Source organism: Chrysemys picta, chromosome 7 (assembly GCF_011386835.1).
Source record: "Chrysemys picta bellii isolate R12L10 chromosome 7, ASM1138683v2, whole genome shotgun sequence".
Taxonomy (NCBI): domain Eukaryota; kingdom Metazoa; phylum Chordata; order Testudines; family Emydidae; genus Chrysemys; species Chrysemys picta.
The window spans coordinates 125720561-125736489 of NC_088797.1; the positions used below are offsets into that span (position 1 = coordinate 125720561).

The 15929-nt window shown below is 48.9% G+C and overlaps 1 protein-coding gene and 1 long non-coding RNA gene across 5 annotated transcripts in view; one reads left to right on the plus strand and one right to left on the minus strand.

Moving 5' to 3' along the window:
- SEMA4G (semaphorin 4G) overlaps positions 1–15929 on the plus strand; it is a 96580-nt gene that overhangs the window by 9138 nt on the left and 71513 nt on the right. Inside the window, exon 1 of one of the 4 annotated variants that reach the window (XM_042845194.2) lies at positions 4179–4505. The exons of 1 other annotated variant lie outside the window; for it this stretch is intronic. Coding sequence is in view for 1 of the 3 variants with exons in the window: in XM_065552649.1 (XP_065408721.1) it covers positions 5123–5144 (22 nt within the window). In the remaining 2 variants the exon portion in view is untranslated. Of the gene's footprint in view, positions 1–4178; positions 4506–5107; positions 5145–10289; positions 10760–15929 lie in introns of those variants that run through there. 2 more of the 4 variants (XM_065552649.1, XM_065552654.1) reach the window with 2 other exon arrangements.
- Positions 3819–14032, minus strand: LOC135972813 (uncharacterized). The gene is made up of 2 exons (XR_010589351.1): positions 12895–14032; positions 3819–11837 (listed from the first exon to the last, which is right to left on the minus strand). It is a non-coding gene; the product is annotated as an uncharacterized LOC135972813 (long non-coding RNA).

Genomic DNA, 15929 nt, shown 5'->3' on the forward strand with positions numbered 1-15929 from the left:
GCGTTTCCCCCTCAACCCCAGATGGCTCCTATTGGTGCTTTAATACGTGAGCCGCCCGCTCCTCCCAGTCACCCGCTGACCAGCAACGGTTGGTTGTGGGAGGGTGTGAGTGCGCTCGCCTTTCCCTGCCTATCTGACCGCTGCAAATTTAACACGAGGCTCTGATGACTTCCAAAGAAAACCAGCACCGCAAAGCTCCCACCGGCTCTGCACAAGGGAGGTGTCCTGGGCTCATGTAGTAGAGTTACTCCCTAGGCGTCGTAGAGCTCCTGGCATTAGAACTGGGCAGAAAACCATTTTCTTGTCCTGGGAAATTTTTCACTATTTTGAACCCTTTTCCTGGCTCGAATTAGTCAAAATCTTGCATCTTTTCACAAGCTGCAACACTCCGCCCCCCCCCCCCCCCGAATATTTTGCATGGGATCAATGAAAACGTTTTGATTTCAACCTTTTTAAACGTCTTTTTTTCTATAAATTATCGTACATTTCCAAACGAAAAGCCGCTTGGAGCTGAAGAGAACATTTCGTTTGGAGAAATGCCCAAACAGGATGCGCTGGCAATTTTCACCCCCCCCCCCCCCACTCCCCAAACAGGGAAGTCACCAGACCATGCCCTTTGTTTTTGACAATTCAGCATTTTCCAGTGAAAAAATGGTTTCATTGACGAATTCCCAGTGAGCTCACCTGACAGTGCTGGCTCCGTCTGTGCCCATCCCCCAGAGGCGAGCAAGATCATTGTACGCTCACTGCCCTAGGACGCTCCATAGTAAGCAGCAGGCTTCCTTCTCCCTCCTCCACCCCTCGTCCTTAATATAGTTCCCCCAGCTCTTCTCTTAGGCTGGGATGTGCCATTGGATCCTGAAGCCACCATAGTCCCCCTCTTTCCTTCCTTCCTGCTGCTCTCTCCCCAAAACCAGCCTTTGGGTACCTGCTACGTGGTCACCTTGAGATGAATGAATTGTGGGCCACACACTGTATAGGAAGGCTGCAGTTGTAAATGGTTAATTATATGGTCCATGACGGGGGCTTCTAGGCACTAAAATAATACAGATGACAATAGAAGCATGTTACAGGCGTTAGTTTCTCTTTTTATAAGTCACCTGGAGCAGGCGATTAATAGAAGGCCTATAAATGGGTTAATTTTGTATAAACTATTCAGAAGAACGTTCAGACTGCAAGGTCAGGATGTGGCAGGTTTAAGATGGCCCCCATGCAACCCTAATTCAGCCCCCTCTTGGGCATATGCATTGTGGCATTAAAGATGGTTGAATACTATTCCCTCTACCCCTTTAGTACAGATCTGCTCTAGGGACGAATCAGGGTTGGGGAGCGAAGGAGGCTACCTGTGCAGGACCTGTGCCTCTTTTGCATAAGGCCCCGCGGGTCTAGAACCTGGGTCTGAAGAGCTGCTAGCCAGCTGGACTTTCCGTGGTCCGCTGTGGACACAGACCCTGGGACGTTCCGCCTCAAGGATTTGACAGACAGCAGCCTCGTGGCTTCTGATTGACTCCCTGCCCTATGTAAACCCACGGGGCGTTCCATGAAGTGTCCCACCACCAGTGTGGCTCTCCTGTTGGTGCCATGATTATTCCTGCTCCCGAACGCCTGGCTTTGACCTCAGCTTAATTTGGACTTTGCCTCCTGACCTGGACCCTGAAACCTAACTCGGAGTCTGACCGTTGGTATCTACCCTGGCCTGGAACCTGACTACGAACTCCTCTGCTACTCCTAGGCCCAAGTTTGCCCCTGCTCTGACCCCTGGTCCTGACCGCCCATGTTAGGATCCCGACGGTTTGTTGCAGAAGTTGGAAGGTGTGTAATGAACGAAGATGGTCTCTTGGGTAAGGCAGCTGAATGCTGCCCTGGCAAATTGGATTCTTTTCCTGCCTCTGCCACCGAGTTCTTATGGGGTGCCGGGCAAGTCACAGAAACTCAGCTTTTCCCAGTGGCCACTAACTGTGTGTTCCTCATTTTCTGGGTGCTCAGCACGAAACACATGGGGCTGGATTTGCAGAAGTGCTGAGTGCGCACAGCCGCAGCGGAGGTAGAAGGAGCTGTCCTTTGAACTCGTGCTATGACGGCGCGAAGGACTCTGGAAAACCGTGGCCTTGATGTCCCAGAGTGGGCACCCAAACTTAGTGGGTGCTTGGCCTTAATCTCTGTGCTTCACTTCCCCGTCTTTAACAGAGGGTAATAATCCCACCTACTCTCGGGTGTGGGATGCAAATGAATGCCTGTTTGTAAAGCACTCGGATGCCATGGTGAGAGAGCAGCATAGAAATGCCCCAGGAGGAAGTTAATAATCTTGTACTCAATGCAGGGTTTAGAAGAGCTGTGCTTAAAACAGGCCTCGGGCCACACACTGAAGGAGGAAGATGGAGAAAAAATAGCGAATAACTCTTCAGTTACTGAACGAGGCAGGGTCCTGTCGGGGGGTAATAGTCTGGGATCGTGTAATTAAAGACTGTGTCGTAACGCATGTGCCCAAGGGGGCTGGATCAACCTCAGACCTGGCGGCTTTTAACGTTGGAATGCTGGAACGTTAAGACAGTGTAAATGTGTTAATTCAGGTTTCTTTGTGATTTCCTAAGTTTTATTTTTAAAAGCCCCAAATTCATCTGGAACCATATTGATCCCCAACTTGGTCAAGAGCAGGCTGTGGACCTTTTGATCCACAGCACAGACGTCTGCCACTTGAGCTAATGGAATAATAACAGCAGTAGTAGGCTGTCATCCTCTACGCAGGCTACGTCTACACTACCCGCCTGAATCAGCGGGTAGAAATCGATCTCTCGGGGATCGAATTATCGCGTCTCATTTGGACGCGACAATCGATCCCTGAATCGACGCTTGTACTCCACCAGCGGAGGTAGGAGTAAGCGCCGTCGACGGGGGAGCCGCGGAGGTCGATTTGCCGCCGTCCTCACAGCGGGGTAAGTCGGCTCCGATACATTGAATTCAGCTCCGCTATTTGCGTAGCTGAATTTGCGTATCTAAAATGGACCCGCCCCGTAGTGAGGACGTAGCCGCAGAGTCACCACTAGAGGGGAATGAGACACACACTTTCCGGTGGGCTTTGCAGATGTTTGCTGACAGCAGGGGAATGGAGAGATTCAGGACTCTGGGTACAATTATAGGTTTTGGAGGGGGAATGTGCTGTAGTGGTTCCGCTTCCACCCCAAACCCTGTCTGTGTCCCCCAGCTCTCTCTCCTCCTTCCCACTCCCACCCATCCTGGCTCCTCCTCCCCGACTTCTAGCTCCTTCCTCCCACTTCTTTGTCCTCTGCGTTTGAATCAGGTGCTTCCTCTGTCTCCTCCTTGTTGCCTGGATGCCAGAAGGGGGAGCATGAGAGTAGACAGTCTCCCTTGGCTCAGTTCTGGTGCCCGATGCCACAGTGGCCACCAGCAGCGAGAGGAGCGATTGCAGGGAAAGTCCTGCTCAGCCCCTGCGGCCCTGGGATGGAGCATCTCAGTTGCTCTGTGGGGATGGCGTAGTTGCAGTCCAGTTGCATGTCGGAGCCGTGAGGGGCTAGAGCATGCTCAGTGCAGATGGCATCTTGGGAGAATTTAGCTGCCAAACTTTAACAAGTCTGTCCTAGTGTGTGTGAACTGAGAGTCCATCTGTGGCTCCCTCCCCCCCCGGGCTTATAATTTGGCCAGATTTGGGTGAATTTTCAGAGGGATGGCAAAAGACACGTCCCTGGCGCCAGGGTGACACCTCCCTCCCCGCCGCCAAGTTTCAAGTCCTTGCTCCAAAGCAGAGGCACCAGAGCTTCTCAAGAAAACACGGGGAAGAATTTATTTTTTTGCATGGGCAAAATGTATTTAGCTGCAACTTTCAAACAATAATTCCGCCTGAGGTGCGGATGTAGGACACAGCCTGGAAGCGACTTCTGGGGTCATCAAGACCCCTCCCGTCTCAGGGGCAGGGAGCATATCAGCCCGAAGGATTTAAGTTTAGGAAAGTTACAAGCAACTGAAAACTGGGTCTTATAGTGCAAAGTGTTGGGCAGCTTTAACTAGAGGTGGCACTACCAGCTGTGCGTATGATACCCTGAGTATAAAGTGTGACCAAACTTACGTGAGTGATGGAATGAAAGAAGACGGGACTTGGTTGGCGTACTTTTAGTTTTAGCCATATTAGCGTGCAAGTGTTTTTGAGCACTTGTATGTGGCCGTCTTTGAATGTACTATCTTGTAGTCTCCTGCTATTCTGGTTTGTATTTTGTTAGCGCTTTCACGACTCTTAATACAGAAGAGATGTGCGCATAATTCCAATTTATTTGCTCGCATGTAGTGGAGGATAAAGAGCATTCATCTGTTGACACAGGGAGAAGGCCCGGCAGCGTTTCAAGGGAGTATAATTGCATTTGATTAGTGCAGAGAGCTTGGCAGAGCGGATCTTCTGAGACTTCACCCTGGTGCTGATCTTTCAGAGTCAGAGATCAGGGACACGAGGGAACATCAGAGGCCCGACTCTGCAAATCTTCACACAGTTCTACAATGTAAGTATAATTCCCTGAAATGCTGGGGCGGCTCATTACCTTGCAGCTCGCACTCCAGCTGTGAGTCTAGCATTCGGTGGGTTTGTTAAGGAGGAGCTGAAGGCGCAGAGTGGCACCTCACTGTCCTTCCACATCTTATGTACTTTAAAAAAAAAGTTTAGCCTGTTTTTCTTAACTTAGAAGATGTTGCTCATAGAAAGTCCCTGAAGAATGGATTGAGCCGCTATGTAACACAGAGAATAGAAGATGGGACCTGACGTTTTCCTCTGGACTATCCTCTTTTTTTTTTTAATTAATGCTAAAAAAAGGGGAGCTGGCTCTGGTTTCAAATAAGTCTCCAAGCTGGGTTTGAGAAGCCCTTGAGCTAATTCTCGGGTGCACATTGGCTGAGTTGATATCAGTGGGGATTGGTTGCGGTTGGTCCTGCTTTGAGCAGAGGGTGGGACTAGATGACCTCCTGAGGTCCCTTCCAACCCTGAGATTCTGTGATTCTATGATTAATTGATTCAGTGCTTCTGGCCTCTGAACGTGGGCACGTTTGGGTGTTGGAGTTCCAGTTTGGCTGCCCTCCAAGTAAAAAACCACTTTTACTGGAAAAATGAAGTGAGCTACGCAAGATGGGTCCCGGTGACATCACAGGTAGATGCGAGGTGATTGGTCATCCCTGAACTAGAGCCACATGTGGTGATGTGCTAGGCTCTGGAGCCAATCTGCAAGCCAGGAGCGGGTCTGGTGACTCTCAGGAGAGGTATATAAGCCTTGCAGGAGAGGTAGCAGCTCAGTCTGCCCAGTGTCACTTCCTGGGTTGGACCTGTCCCCGGCCTGATAGTGGTGACAGACTCTGCATGCCTTTGCCCGCTCCAGCCCTACCTATGCCTTGTTCCGACTCTGCTCTTGACTCCTGGCTCCGGCTCCAACCTCTGGTTCCCGGGCTGGCTGCCACCACACTGACCGCTGAGCCGGACTGCCGCTGCTCCAACCGCTCCGCCTGACCCTCCATGTCTCAGGTTCTGGCAGTAGGGTCGCAATCCTACGCATAGAATTACCCATGGTTCCAAGTAACTAGGGGTGAGGGGAAGGTAGATCTACTGGGAATCACCGCAGGTCCAAGGGTAGCCTGGTGATTAAGGCGCTGGAGTGGGATTTAGGAGATTGGGATTCACTTCCACATGTCACTTAATCCTACACCTCCATTTCCCATCTTTGAATGGGATCGTATTCCCTCTGGCTGTTTGGACTGTACGCAAGGACCATCTCCCACTCTGTCTCTACACAGCGCCTAGCCCAATCTCTGAGGCCTCTGGGTGCTACTAGAATATTAATGCTGGTCCCAGCGATATGATGTAGGTCCTCAAGTGTGCATCTAACCTAAACAGCAACTCCAGGGGAGGGAAGTAACTCACGGACTCTACCATTAGACTGGCTTGCTAACGTAGAGGAATGTTCTACCGCCCGCTGATCACTGCGTTATAGACCTGCCATTTTAAAGTGATCTGTGACCATTAGCATTTTAGCCCACAGTGATGGAGTTCTGGGGAATGGAAAAGCCGCTTGGGGCAAGTCTTGCCTGCTTTAGAGTTAATGGAAAAATAAGCTGGTTAGCCTTCGGAATGTAATTCACAGCCCCTTACAGGGCAGCTGTCTTCAGGTATGTATTGTTGCAGTGACTGTCGGAAAGAACAATACAAAGAGTTCCCATTGTGGGCGGACGCGGTGCATGGGCGGATTGTGTTTGAGCTGAGTCAATGTCACATATGCTAATAACAGTGGTGTGGGAGACGGTTTCCAATGGGGAGCATTCACTCTGATTGTAAGAGTTGCGGATATACTTATGAATGAAGCTGCGTAGCTGACTGGCCTTGCAAGGTTTTACACTTGGCTTGATGGCATTTCTCTGCTTGTAATGCAATAACGTTTGAATGCCACATCCAATTAATTCCAAAATTTAAGGGAATGTTCCAGGCATCAATGGCCAGAACTCTAATGACATTTTTGGGGAGGGGAACTGAAAGTGGAAAATGGGGGACATCCGGAGGAGCCTCTGGCATTTAGCTATCAGAGCTATTGGCTTCTGCCACCTCTGTAATTATTGGTTGATGGCAACCATTAGCACATTCCCACATAACAACCTCTCCTTTTAGCCTTGCCGATTCTCCCAATAGAACCTAAAAGTGTTGACACTTGGTTGAAGAGAACGAAAGAAGAATAATATCTAACAAATGGAAGAAAGGGGAATTTGATAGTAAGGAATATAAATCAGAAGTTAGGACTTGTAGAAAATTGATAAGGGAAGCAAAGGCACACAAGGAGAACTCTATGGCCAGCACAGTTAAGGACAATAAGGAGTTTTTTTGAATATATCAGGAACAATAAGAATCCTGACAATGGTATTTGTCCATTACTAGAGGGAAATGGTAGAATTAACAATAATAATGCAGAAAAGGCAGAAGTGTTCAATAAATGTTTCTGTTCTGTATTTGGGGGAAAAACAGATGATATGGTCTCATCCTATGGGGATGATAACACTCTTTCCATTCCAATAGTATCGGTGGAGGATGTTAAACAGAAGCTACTAAAGTCAGACATTTTTAAAGCAATAGGTCCTGATAACTGGCATCCAAGAGTTTTTAAAGAGCTGTCAGAGGAGCTTGTTGGACCATTAATGTTGATTTTCAATAAGTCTTAGAATACCGAGGAAGTTCCAGAAGACTGGGAGAAAGCCAAGGTTGCACCAGTTTTTAGAAAGGGTAAACTGCATGACCCCAGGTAGTTCATGACGTGATAAAAAACCTAGAATGCTGTCAAATTACCATAATACACATTAAATGGATTTAAAACTGGCTGATTGATAGATCTCAAAATGTAATTGTAAATGGGGAATTGTCCGCAAGCAGTGGGGTCTCGCAGGGATTGGTTCTTGGTCCTACGCTATTTAACATTTTTATTAATGACCTAGAAGAAAACATGACATCACTAATAAAGTTTGCAAATGACTCTCAAATTGGGGAAGTGGTAAATAATGAAGAGGACAGGTCATTGATTCAGAGCGATCTGGATCGCTTGATAAACTGGGCGCAAGCAAACTGTGTATTTTAATATGACTAAATGTATACATCTAGGAACAAAGAATGTCGGCCATACTTACAGTATGGGGGACTCTAACCTGGGAAGCCGTGACTCTGAAAAAGATATGGGGGTCGTGGTGGAGAATCAGCTGAACACGGGCTCCCAGTGCGACGCTGTGGCCAAAAGAACTAACGTGACCCTCGGATGCGTAAACGGGGATCTTGAATAGGAGTAAAAAGGTCATTTTACCTTTATATTTGACACTGGTGCTACTGTTCCTGGAAGACTGTGTCCGCTTCTGGTGCCCATAGTTCAAGCAGGATGTTGAGCAATTGGAGAGGGGTCAGAGAAGAGCCATGAGAATGATGAAAGGATTGGAAAACTCACCTTACAGTGAGAGCTTCAAAGAGCTCAATCTATTTAGCTTAACAAAGAGAAGGTTAAGGGTTGACTTGATTAGTCTGTAAGTATCTGCATGGGGAACTAATATTTAATACTGGGTTCTTCAGTCCAGCAGAGAAAGGTGTAGCACAATCCATTGGCTGGAAGTTGAAGCTAAACAAATTCAGACTGGAAATAAAAGGCACGGTGTTAACGGTGAGAGTGACTAACAGTTTACCAAGGGTCATGGTGGGTTCTCCATCACTGGATTTTGAAATCAAGACTGGATGTTTTCCTAAAAGCTCTGCTCTAGGGATTATTCTGGGGCAGGTCTCTGGCCTGTGCCATACCGGGATCAGACTAGATGCTCACACTGGTCTCTTCTGGCCTTGGCATCTATGAGAATAAAAATGGTGGTGGGAAGGGGGCACACAGATCCCCTGGCATGGGGCAGAGCGGGAGGGCTGCAGGGAGTCCCTAAAATAGATGGGGATGAGAGGATGACAACAGGGAACCTGTGTGGGGTGGGATGGGGGAATTGAGGGATGTAAGGAGCCCAGATGGGCTTCTAATGGAACAGGTGACAAATATGGGTTCTCTTAAAAGCTTATTCCATTCCATAGCTCTTAGTGAATAAGAAAGCTGGGTCTAGCGGTTTCTGGACTATCCTTGCCTGTCCCGAGGCAGTACTCTTGTGAGAGTGCCTCGAATCCTCAACCGGATTGGTCTCTGTTCAAACCAAGGTACAAACATGGCAAATGGCCTTCCCTGTCCTACAGCGCTTACACTCCTAGAGTAACACAGAAAGCTACGGTCGGTTAAAAACATTCCCATCCAGCTGGTTGTTCCAGCTAAAGTTATGGTGTGGTGTGAACCAGTCCCAAAACTGAATGCAGGTTTGCTGGGCGAAGTGTAACAAAATACATGAGAAAAATTGAGGGGCCCCTCCCCTTTTGTTTATAATCACGGAGCAAGTTTTAGTTTGATTTCTGATGTCTAAGAACAAAGGAATAGGATTTGATTGAAATTTGGACTCTAAAAAAGCTGCAACATTTGCAACGTATTGTGTCTCTGGCTTGATACCTTTAACTGCTGATATGGTGGCCTATAATGTGGGGAGAGAAATCTATTGATTGTGATTTGAATTTATTTTTCTTAACCAGGGCTTGCAGGTTAGCCAGGCAGAATATTTTCCGTAGAAGGCAGAATATGTATTCCTAAGTATCTGAGTGTTTCTGAATGAGAGAGCAGGATTGTGGGAATGTTCACAGTGAATTTCAGCCTACTGGATTTAAGGAAATAAATGTATACCCCAAAATCGGTGGCGTAGGGGATTTCTGTTGTCCTCCGTGGCAGGAAGAGATCTCAGCTTTTGACACAAGTGCTTTGTTTGACATGCTCAGTCGAAAACTCTTGGGAGCGCTGAGTATATTGCTGGCACAAAGGCTTGTTTGGGAAAGTTTTTGATCTGTGTAAATGCCTTGGAACTCTTTCAAGCCACACAATTTAATAGCCAACAGCAAGCACAAGGGCAAAAACTGGGAGTGGGAGGAGGTGGGGCAGCCTGTGATAACTACAACGCGGTGGAAACAGGGGCTGTTTTTTCCCCAAGCTGGAGTCTAGCTTTCAGAGAGCTAGGTAGTAGTTTCATTTAAGATGTTCCTACACCAGTGCAAGAACAGCCTTCTGCATGCAGGCCCACTCGACGGGATCATAGGCTTTTCCCACATGCAGTCCGGTGATTGTGAGGACAGAAGGAACTCAAATGAGGCTTCCTGGCCCATTAAAATAGGTTATTTTAAGTAAAGCTTTGGACAGTTGGCAGGTGGGACTGTGGCTTCTTGATTAGAATACCGCTCTTTAAATGTAAAAGGCTGTGCGTTGGGCACTGACGTTCCGGTTTGATGCCCACTGATTTGAACAGAGAGTAAAAACTTAAAGCCCCCACACAACTTATTCTGATGTGGAGTGACGCAGGAGTGTCTTGGCTGGCGGAATAGCATGCAGCCCATGTGGACTTAGGGCTGTGTTATGGCTGAGCCACTCTCTGCATTCCCTTCGTGTGCAAAGCTCATCACTTTACGAGAAGTATTTAGATGAGCTCAGTGTTACGAAACTGTGGTCTCCTGGGGTAAAATCTGTTTATGACAATCGGACACAGCAATGGCCAAAGTGCAGAACTACGACTGTTAATTTTTAAAGGAAGTGAACTGAGATGAATGCAAACTGTGTCAAGCTGCAGCTAATCTTCCTGATTCTCCCTTATAACTGAGTTCACACCACTCAGCTTCATGTTTTGCATGGCCCATGGGGACTGATTTTACTGTTTTCCCCCCTAGGAACAGAGACATTGTCATGGCTGGAACAGATCAATGGCCACCTCTAGCCTTGTGTCTTTTCTATCCCTGTGATCCCCCCCAAAATATAGCCAGGCCGGAAAGGAGAGGGTGGTATGAACAATGGCGGCAGGAGAACACAGTCGGACACATCTCATGCGTGGGGGCTGAGTGCACAGCCCTGTATCACACAATACGGGAAACCTGAGCCACTATCACTCGTTAATATCACTAGTAACTGCTTGGATGATAGGGATCAGGGAACAAGTTTTAAAAGTTAACAGACGCTTCGTTTTCCAGCAGAACAATTAAGCGAGGGTTACATCAGTGTAAGAATCGAGAACAACTCCACCGAAGTGAACAGACGCCTGCGTAAGCAAGATCAGAATCAGGCCCCCAGGAGCAGTCAAGGCACATTTCCTGCCTGCTACCCAGGGGGTTCTTTCACGCTGTGATTGGGAAACACCTCAAGTGAGCACTGAGAGGACAGCAGTAAAAAGGCGGGGACCACAGCAGCCAACAGCCCAGGCTCTAAGACCTCATGAGGTGGGACAGTCCCAGACCTCAGGCAGCAGCCCCAGGTGCAATGTCTACACCACAATTAAACAGCCCCTCAGCCGGAGTCCCTCGAGCCCTGGTCAGTTGGCATGGGCCAGCCACGGGTCTCTACTGTCAGGGTATGTCTGCACTGCAGTTAAAGTACTCGTCACAGCTGCATGCCACAACTGGGTTCTTGGGAACACTCCTTTTCCTTCTCAACTCCCAGCAGTTTGACACAAGGTTAAGAGCCCTCTGCGAAGACAGCAAGAGACCCCACTGTGTAAGTGCAGGATCAGAAGACAGATAGGATTTCAGCTCCTGTGTATTGTAAGTCTCCCCATTTTTTTTTTCAAGGAAGCTTTTAAGTTAGAAGCAGAAAAATGTAATTAGGATCAGAAACTAAGCAAGGAGTTTGCCCCGGGAAAAAACAGGCTGACAAGAGGAATAAGCTTTGCTTTAGCCAGGAGTCCTATGCTGCCAGCTTAAAAATGTCAGGTTTAAAAAAAAAATAGCCAAAACACATGCTGCTGCTGAGTGTGTTTTCAGACACTGAGCTATTGGTTATGGTGTGAAGGTCCGTGTAACGGCAGCACCTGGAAATATAATGCCTCTGCACAGGCCCTGGCCAGGAGATTTTCAAAAGTCTGTTCGACGCTAACTTATTTCTCTGCACTATTTTATCTGGAGAGGCCATAATAAGTAGAAAAGTGCATTATTAACATAGCAATGCAATTTCACCACCTAGAGTAAAAGTTAAAGGGGTATCTATTGTCATGCTTCAGGGCACAACCTAGACTTGCGGAGTAGGGTCAGGAAGAAAGTCGCCACAAATACAGCCACATAATGGTATAGTCCAGTTCAGCATTGACTTTTGAAGTGGAACCTTCCCACCTGATGATCCTGCTCTCTGTTGGCAGCGAACTTGATGTGGCTTTGGCGAAGCCCATTTCACAGCAAAGCATTGCCCTGTTTCTCCAGGAATGCTGCAAAACTCCCCCGAAAAAGGGCCCTGTCAAGATAAAAAAATCACATAGGGTCATGCCGTTTGTGTATGGGACTTTCTTAACACCCCTGCATGTTGGAATGAGAGTTATAATGCCCTTGTTTATCTTGTGCTGTCCGTTGACATCTGGGCTCCATGTGATTAGCATGATGGTTCTGGAGACTGGTTAGTTTTGCTCTCCAGTTCTCACGTGTTAGAACAAGACTCTCTGGGTTCCCAGCTTGGCAGGGGAATGCTGGAATGTAAATAAATTGTGTAGAATCTTTTTTTTCCCACGCATTATTTTTTTTTTACTTGAGTAATTTAAATACCAGGGGCTTAGTCTCCTGAGAGCTATTATACTTTGGTCTAATCGTGAACTCTGTGAAGAAAGTGAATCAGGAAGTGTTATTTACCCCTTCCCATAACACAAGAACCAGGAGTCACCCCATGAAATGAATAGGCAGCAGCTTTAAAACAAACAGAAGGAAGTTCTTCTTCACACAACATCCAGTCACCTGTGGAACTCCTTGCCAGGGGATGCTGCGAAGGCCAAAACTAAAATGGGGTTCAAAAATAACTAGATCAGTTCCTGGAGGATAGGTCCATCAATGGCTATTAGCCAGGATGGGCAGGGATGTAACCCCAGGCTCTGGGTGTCCCTAAATCTCTGATGGCTAGAAGCTGGGACTGGACAACAGGGGATCAGACACTCCCCTGTCCATTCCCTGTGAAGCATCTGGTACCAGCTGCTGTTGGAAGACAGGAACCTGGGCTAGATGGACCATTGGTCTGACCCACTCTGGCCATTCTTATGTCTTAATTCCGGTCGTTCGCTTGGTGGCCTGTGATATGCAGGAGGGCAGATGAGATGTTCTGGCGAATCTTTCTGGCCTTGAACTCCGTGGCTCTGGAGAAAAATCTGGGGCAGACCAGGGAGTGCCCAGGTGGCTTTGGGCCTCCCTAATTTTGGCCTTCTCCAGGAACCAGCGCAGCCCCGAAGTGAATTGGATCCAGCTGCCAGTCGGCTGCTCTCCCTCCCGTCCCGACCCCTACGTCAGGTGGGCTGAGTTGGGCTGCTTACGTTGGCCTAGGATGGGGAAAATCTCCAAGGGGCTGTTCCCCCCACCGGGACCCTCTTGCTGAACAGAATTGGATCGATGTTTGGGGTGGCAAGGACCGGCTTATCCGGCTTAGACCGTCTGCTTGGGGCTGCCCAGTGCACCGTAGCTCACATTGTTGTGGCCATTGATAACCGGTTTCTTTCATCCTGTAGCTTGTCCCCTCCCGAGCTGCGGCGTGCGTGGACATCGGTGTTAGAACGCAGGCTGGCACGTTCTGTGGCAGACGCGTCCTGGCTAAGGCCTGAGAGTGACCTGCAGAGCTGAGATACACCTGCCTGGTCAGATCTTGTAGTTCTGTTTGTTTCTCTCTCCCATCATCCCTTTCTGGGATGAAGGGGGATCAGTCCAGGTAGGAGCAGAGGTGGGGGCGTCATGTACAGGCTCAGGGAGGAAGTGCGAGGGGCCTCCCAGGGTATCAAACTTCCAAAACCAGGTGAGTTCTGAGGCTGGGACCGAATCTTGCCTTCCCTCCCCGGGGGAAAGCCATGCACCTGTAGAACCTGCAGAACAAACCCAGCTTCCTCTGGGTGTGAAATGCCAGCCAGCCAGTCCCCTAGTCCGTGTGGGCACTTCCTCCTCACTGCACTGCGAGACTTGTATTGCCCCGGCTTGAACTCCGCCATGTGACTCTCTGATCCTTTGCTGAGGAACCGGGTCGAGTTTCTCCCGCCTTCCCCATGCCGAGGGAAGGCCTCTGAGCACCCGGGTTTGCCAGGGATGAGTTAATGTCCCCTGCTTGCAAAAAAAAAGAAAAAGAAAAGAAATTCAAACCGCAGCAGTTCCTCCTTCTGTATCGACTGGGTAAAAAATTAACCAGCTTTTACAGCTAATTGGATGATTGTCCTACAAGACAAAGCTACCCACTGATCGCAGGCATAGGAGTGCTGGGAAGGAGGTGTAATTACTGATCTGCAAACCCCCCACAAAGCCCTACGTTGGGAAGACGGGCACGCACTGCCATTAGCTTTTGCTTTGCCCTAGCTGGTTACGTTTGAGCAGAGTTTGCTTTGTGATAAAGAAAGGCCCAGCGATCTTTCCCCAGGGCGGGCTTGGCCGGCGGTCTGCCAGCTTGCTAGAGGAGGACATGGCAAGGAAACAAAGTTCAGGGCTTATTTATTTTTGGAAGACAAACTGTGCACGCCTGTCTGTAGCCAGGCAAATGGCATGATTTTTATTGATCTGTTTTTCATCTGGTGCACGGAAGAGAAGTAGCCTTAATATTTACCAGCCCAGATATACAATTGACTTGCACGCCTTTTTGGGGGCGGGGAGCGATCCGCTGGCTCCGGACAAATGATTTCATGTTCTCGCTTCTGCTCGATGCAGCATGGTCCAAGCGGTGCGCAGGGCTCGTACATAGGAGTCCCAGGGATCTGTTGCTTGGGTGCCCGAAGCCGGCTTGCATGAAAGCCCTTTGGTGTCGCGGCCCCTGGCAGCCTGTGACACACCGTGTGGCCGCATATGCCGGTGCTTGCAACGGTACTCAGATAAACGCCACCCTGGTGCTTGCCCTTGGCCTGTGCAGAACTGGGTGCTGTGTCCTCCATTGCTGGCTCAGCGACTGCTCAGTTAGGGGCGGTGCCGGTCCAGTTGGTCCCCCCCAGTGAAATTCCCCGCATCCTGCCCACCCTTCAGGGACTGCTCGGAGCATGGGCCCCGCCTCCTGCCAAGCCCCTCGCTGGCTAGCTGTATGCAGGCCAGAGAACGGTCCTGCCCCACACTTGGGTTGTCCATCGTCCAAAGCAACGAAGAGACACCAGTACAATGACATTTCCACTGCATGAGCAGAAACTCTGTGCATCCCCCTCGGGTTCCTTGCAGCGTTGTTCTGGGAAGCCTCCATTTGGATCCATCCCAGCTTTAGCCCCTCCAGAAAAACCCGAGAGAAGGAAACTTAGCGAAGATCCAAACCCAAATCCTAGAAACAGATTCCAAGGCCCGCAGGGATCATTGTCAGCATGTAGTCCGACAGCCTGTACAGCACAGGTCAGAGACCTGCCCCTAACAATTCCAGGAGCAGAGCTTTCAGAGAAACATCCCATCTTGGTTTAAAAAGCCTCAGTGACGGAGCCTCCACCATGACCCTGGGTAAATTGTTCCCAGGATGACTTATTCTCACCGTTAAAAATGTACACTCAAATGCCAGTCTCTGGTTATGAGCAAGGGTGTGCCAACTGCATGCAGATCTGGCTGCCCCATCTCAAAAATGTCGTATTAGATTTGGAAAAGGTACAGAGAAGGGCAACCAAAATGATCAGGGGGCTGGAACAGCTTCCATAGGAGAGATTAAGAAGACGAACTGTTCAGCTTAGAAAAAAGATGACAGGTGGCAGATGATAGAGGTCTGTAAAATCATGACTGGTGTGGAGAAAGTGAATAAGGAAGTGTTATTTACTCCTTTCCCATAACATAGGAACCAGGGATCAACCAATGACATTAATAGGCAGCAGGTTTAAAACAAACACAAGGAAGTACCTCTTCATACAACCCACAGTCAACCTGTGGAACTCCTTGCCAGGGGATGTTGTGAAGGCCAAAACTGTAACAGGGTTCAAAAAAGAACTAGATAAATTCATGGAGGACAGGTCCATCAATGGCTACTAGCCAGGATGGGCAGGGATGGGGTCCCTAGCCTCTGATTACCAGAAGCTGGGAATGGGTGACAGGGGATGTATCACTTGATGATTCCCTCTGGGGCCTCTGGCATTGGCCATTGTTGGAAAACAGGATATGGGCTAGATGGACCTTTCGTCTGACCCTGGATGGCCGTTCTTATGCAACAGCCCTGCAGGGGGCGCTGACTTGCGTACTGATTGATCACCATGTATGCTGTTGGCTTTGGCCCAGTAGCCAAGTTCAGAGCTGTGGTCTCCGGATCCCCTGAATCCTGCGGTGATGTGTTTCCAAATCTAGACTTTGGAGGGTCTCTTACACCCAGCCCCACCTGTTGGTGGTCTATATAGAGCAGAGGGAAATAAGACTTAAATGGGCGGGA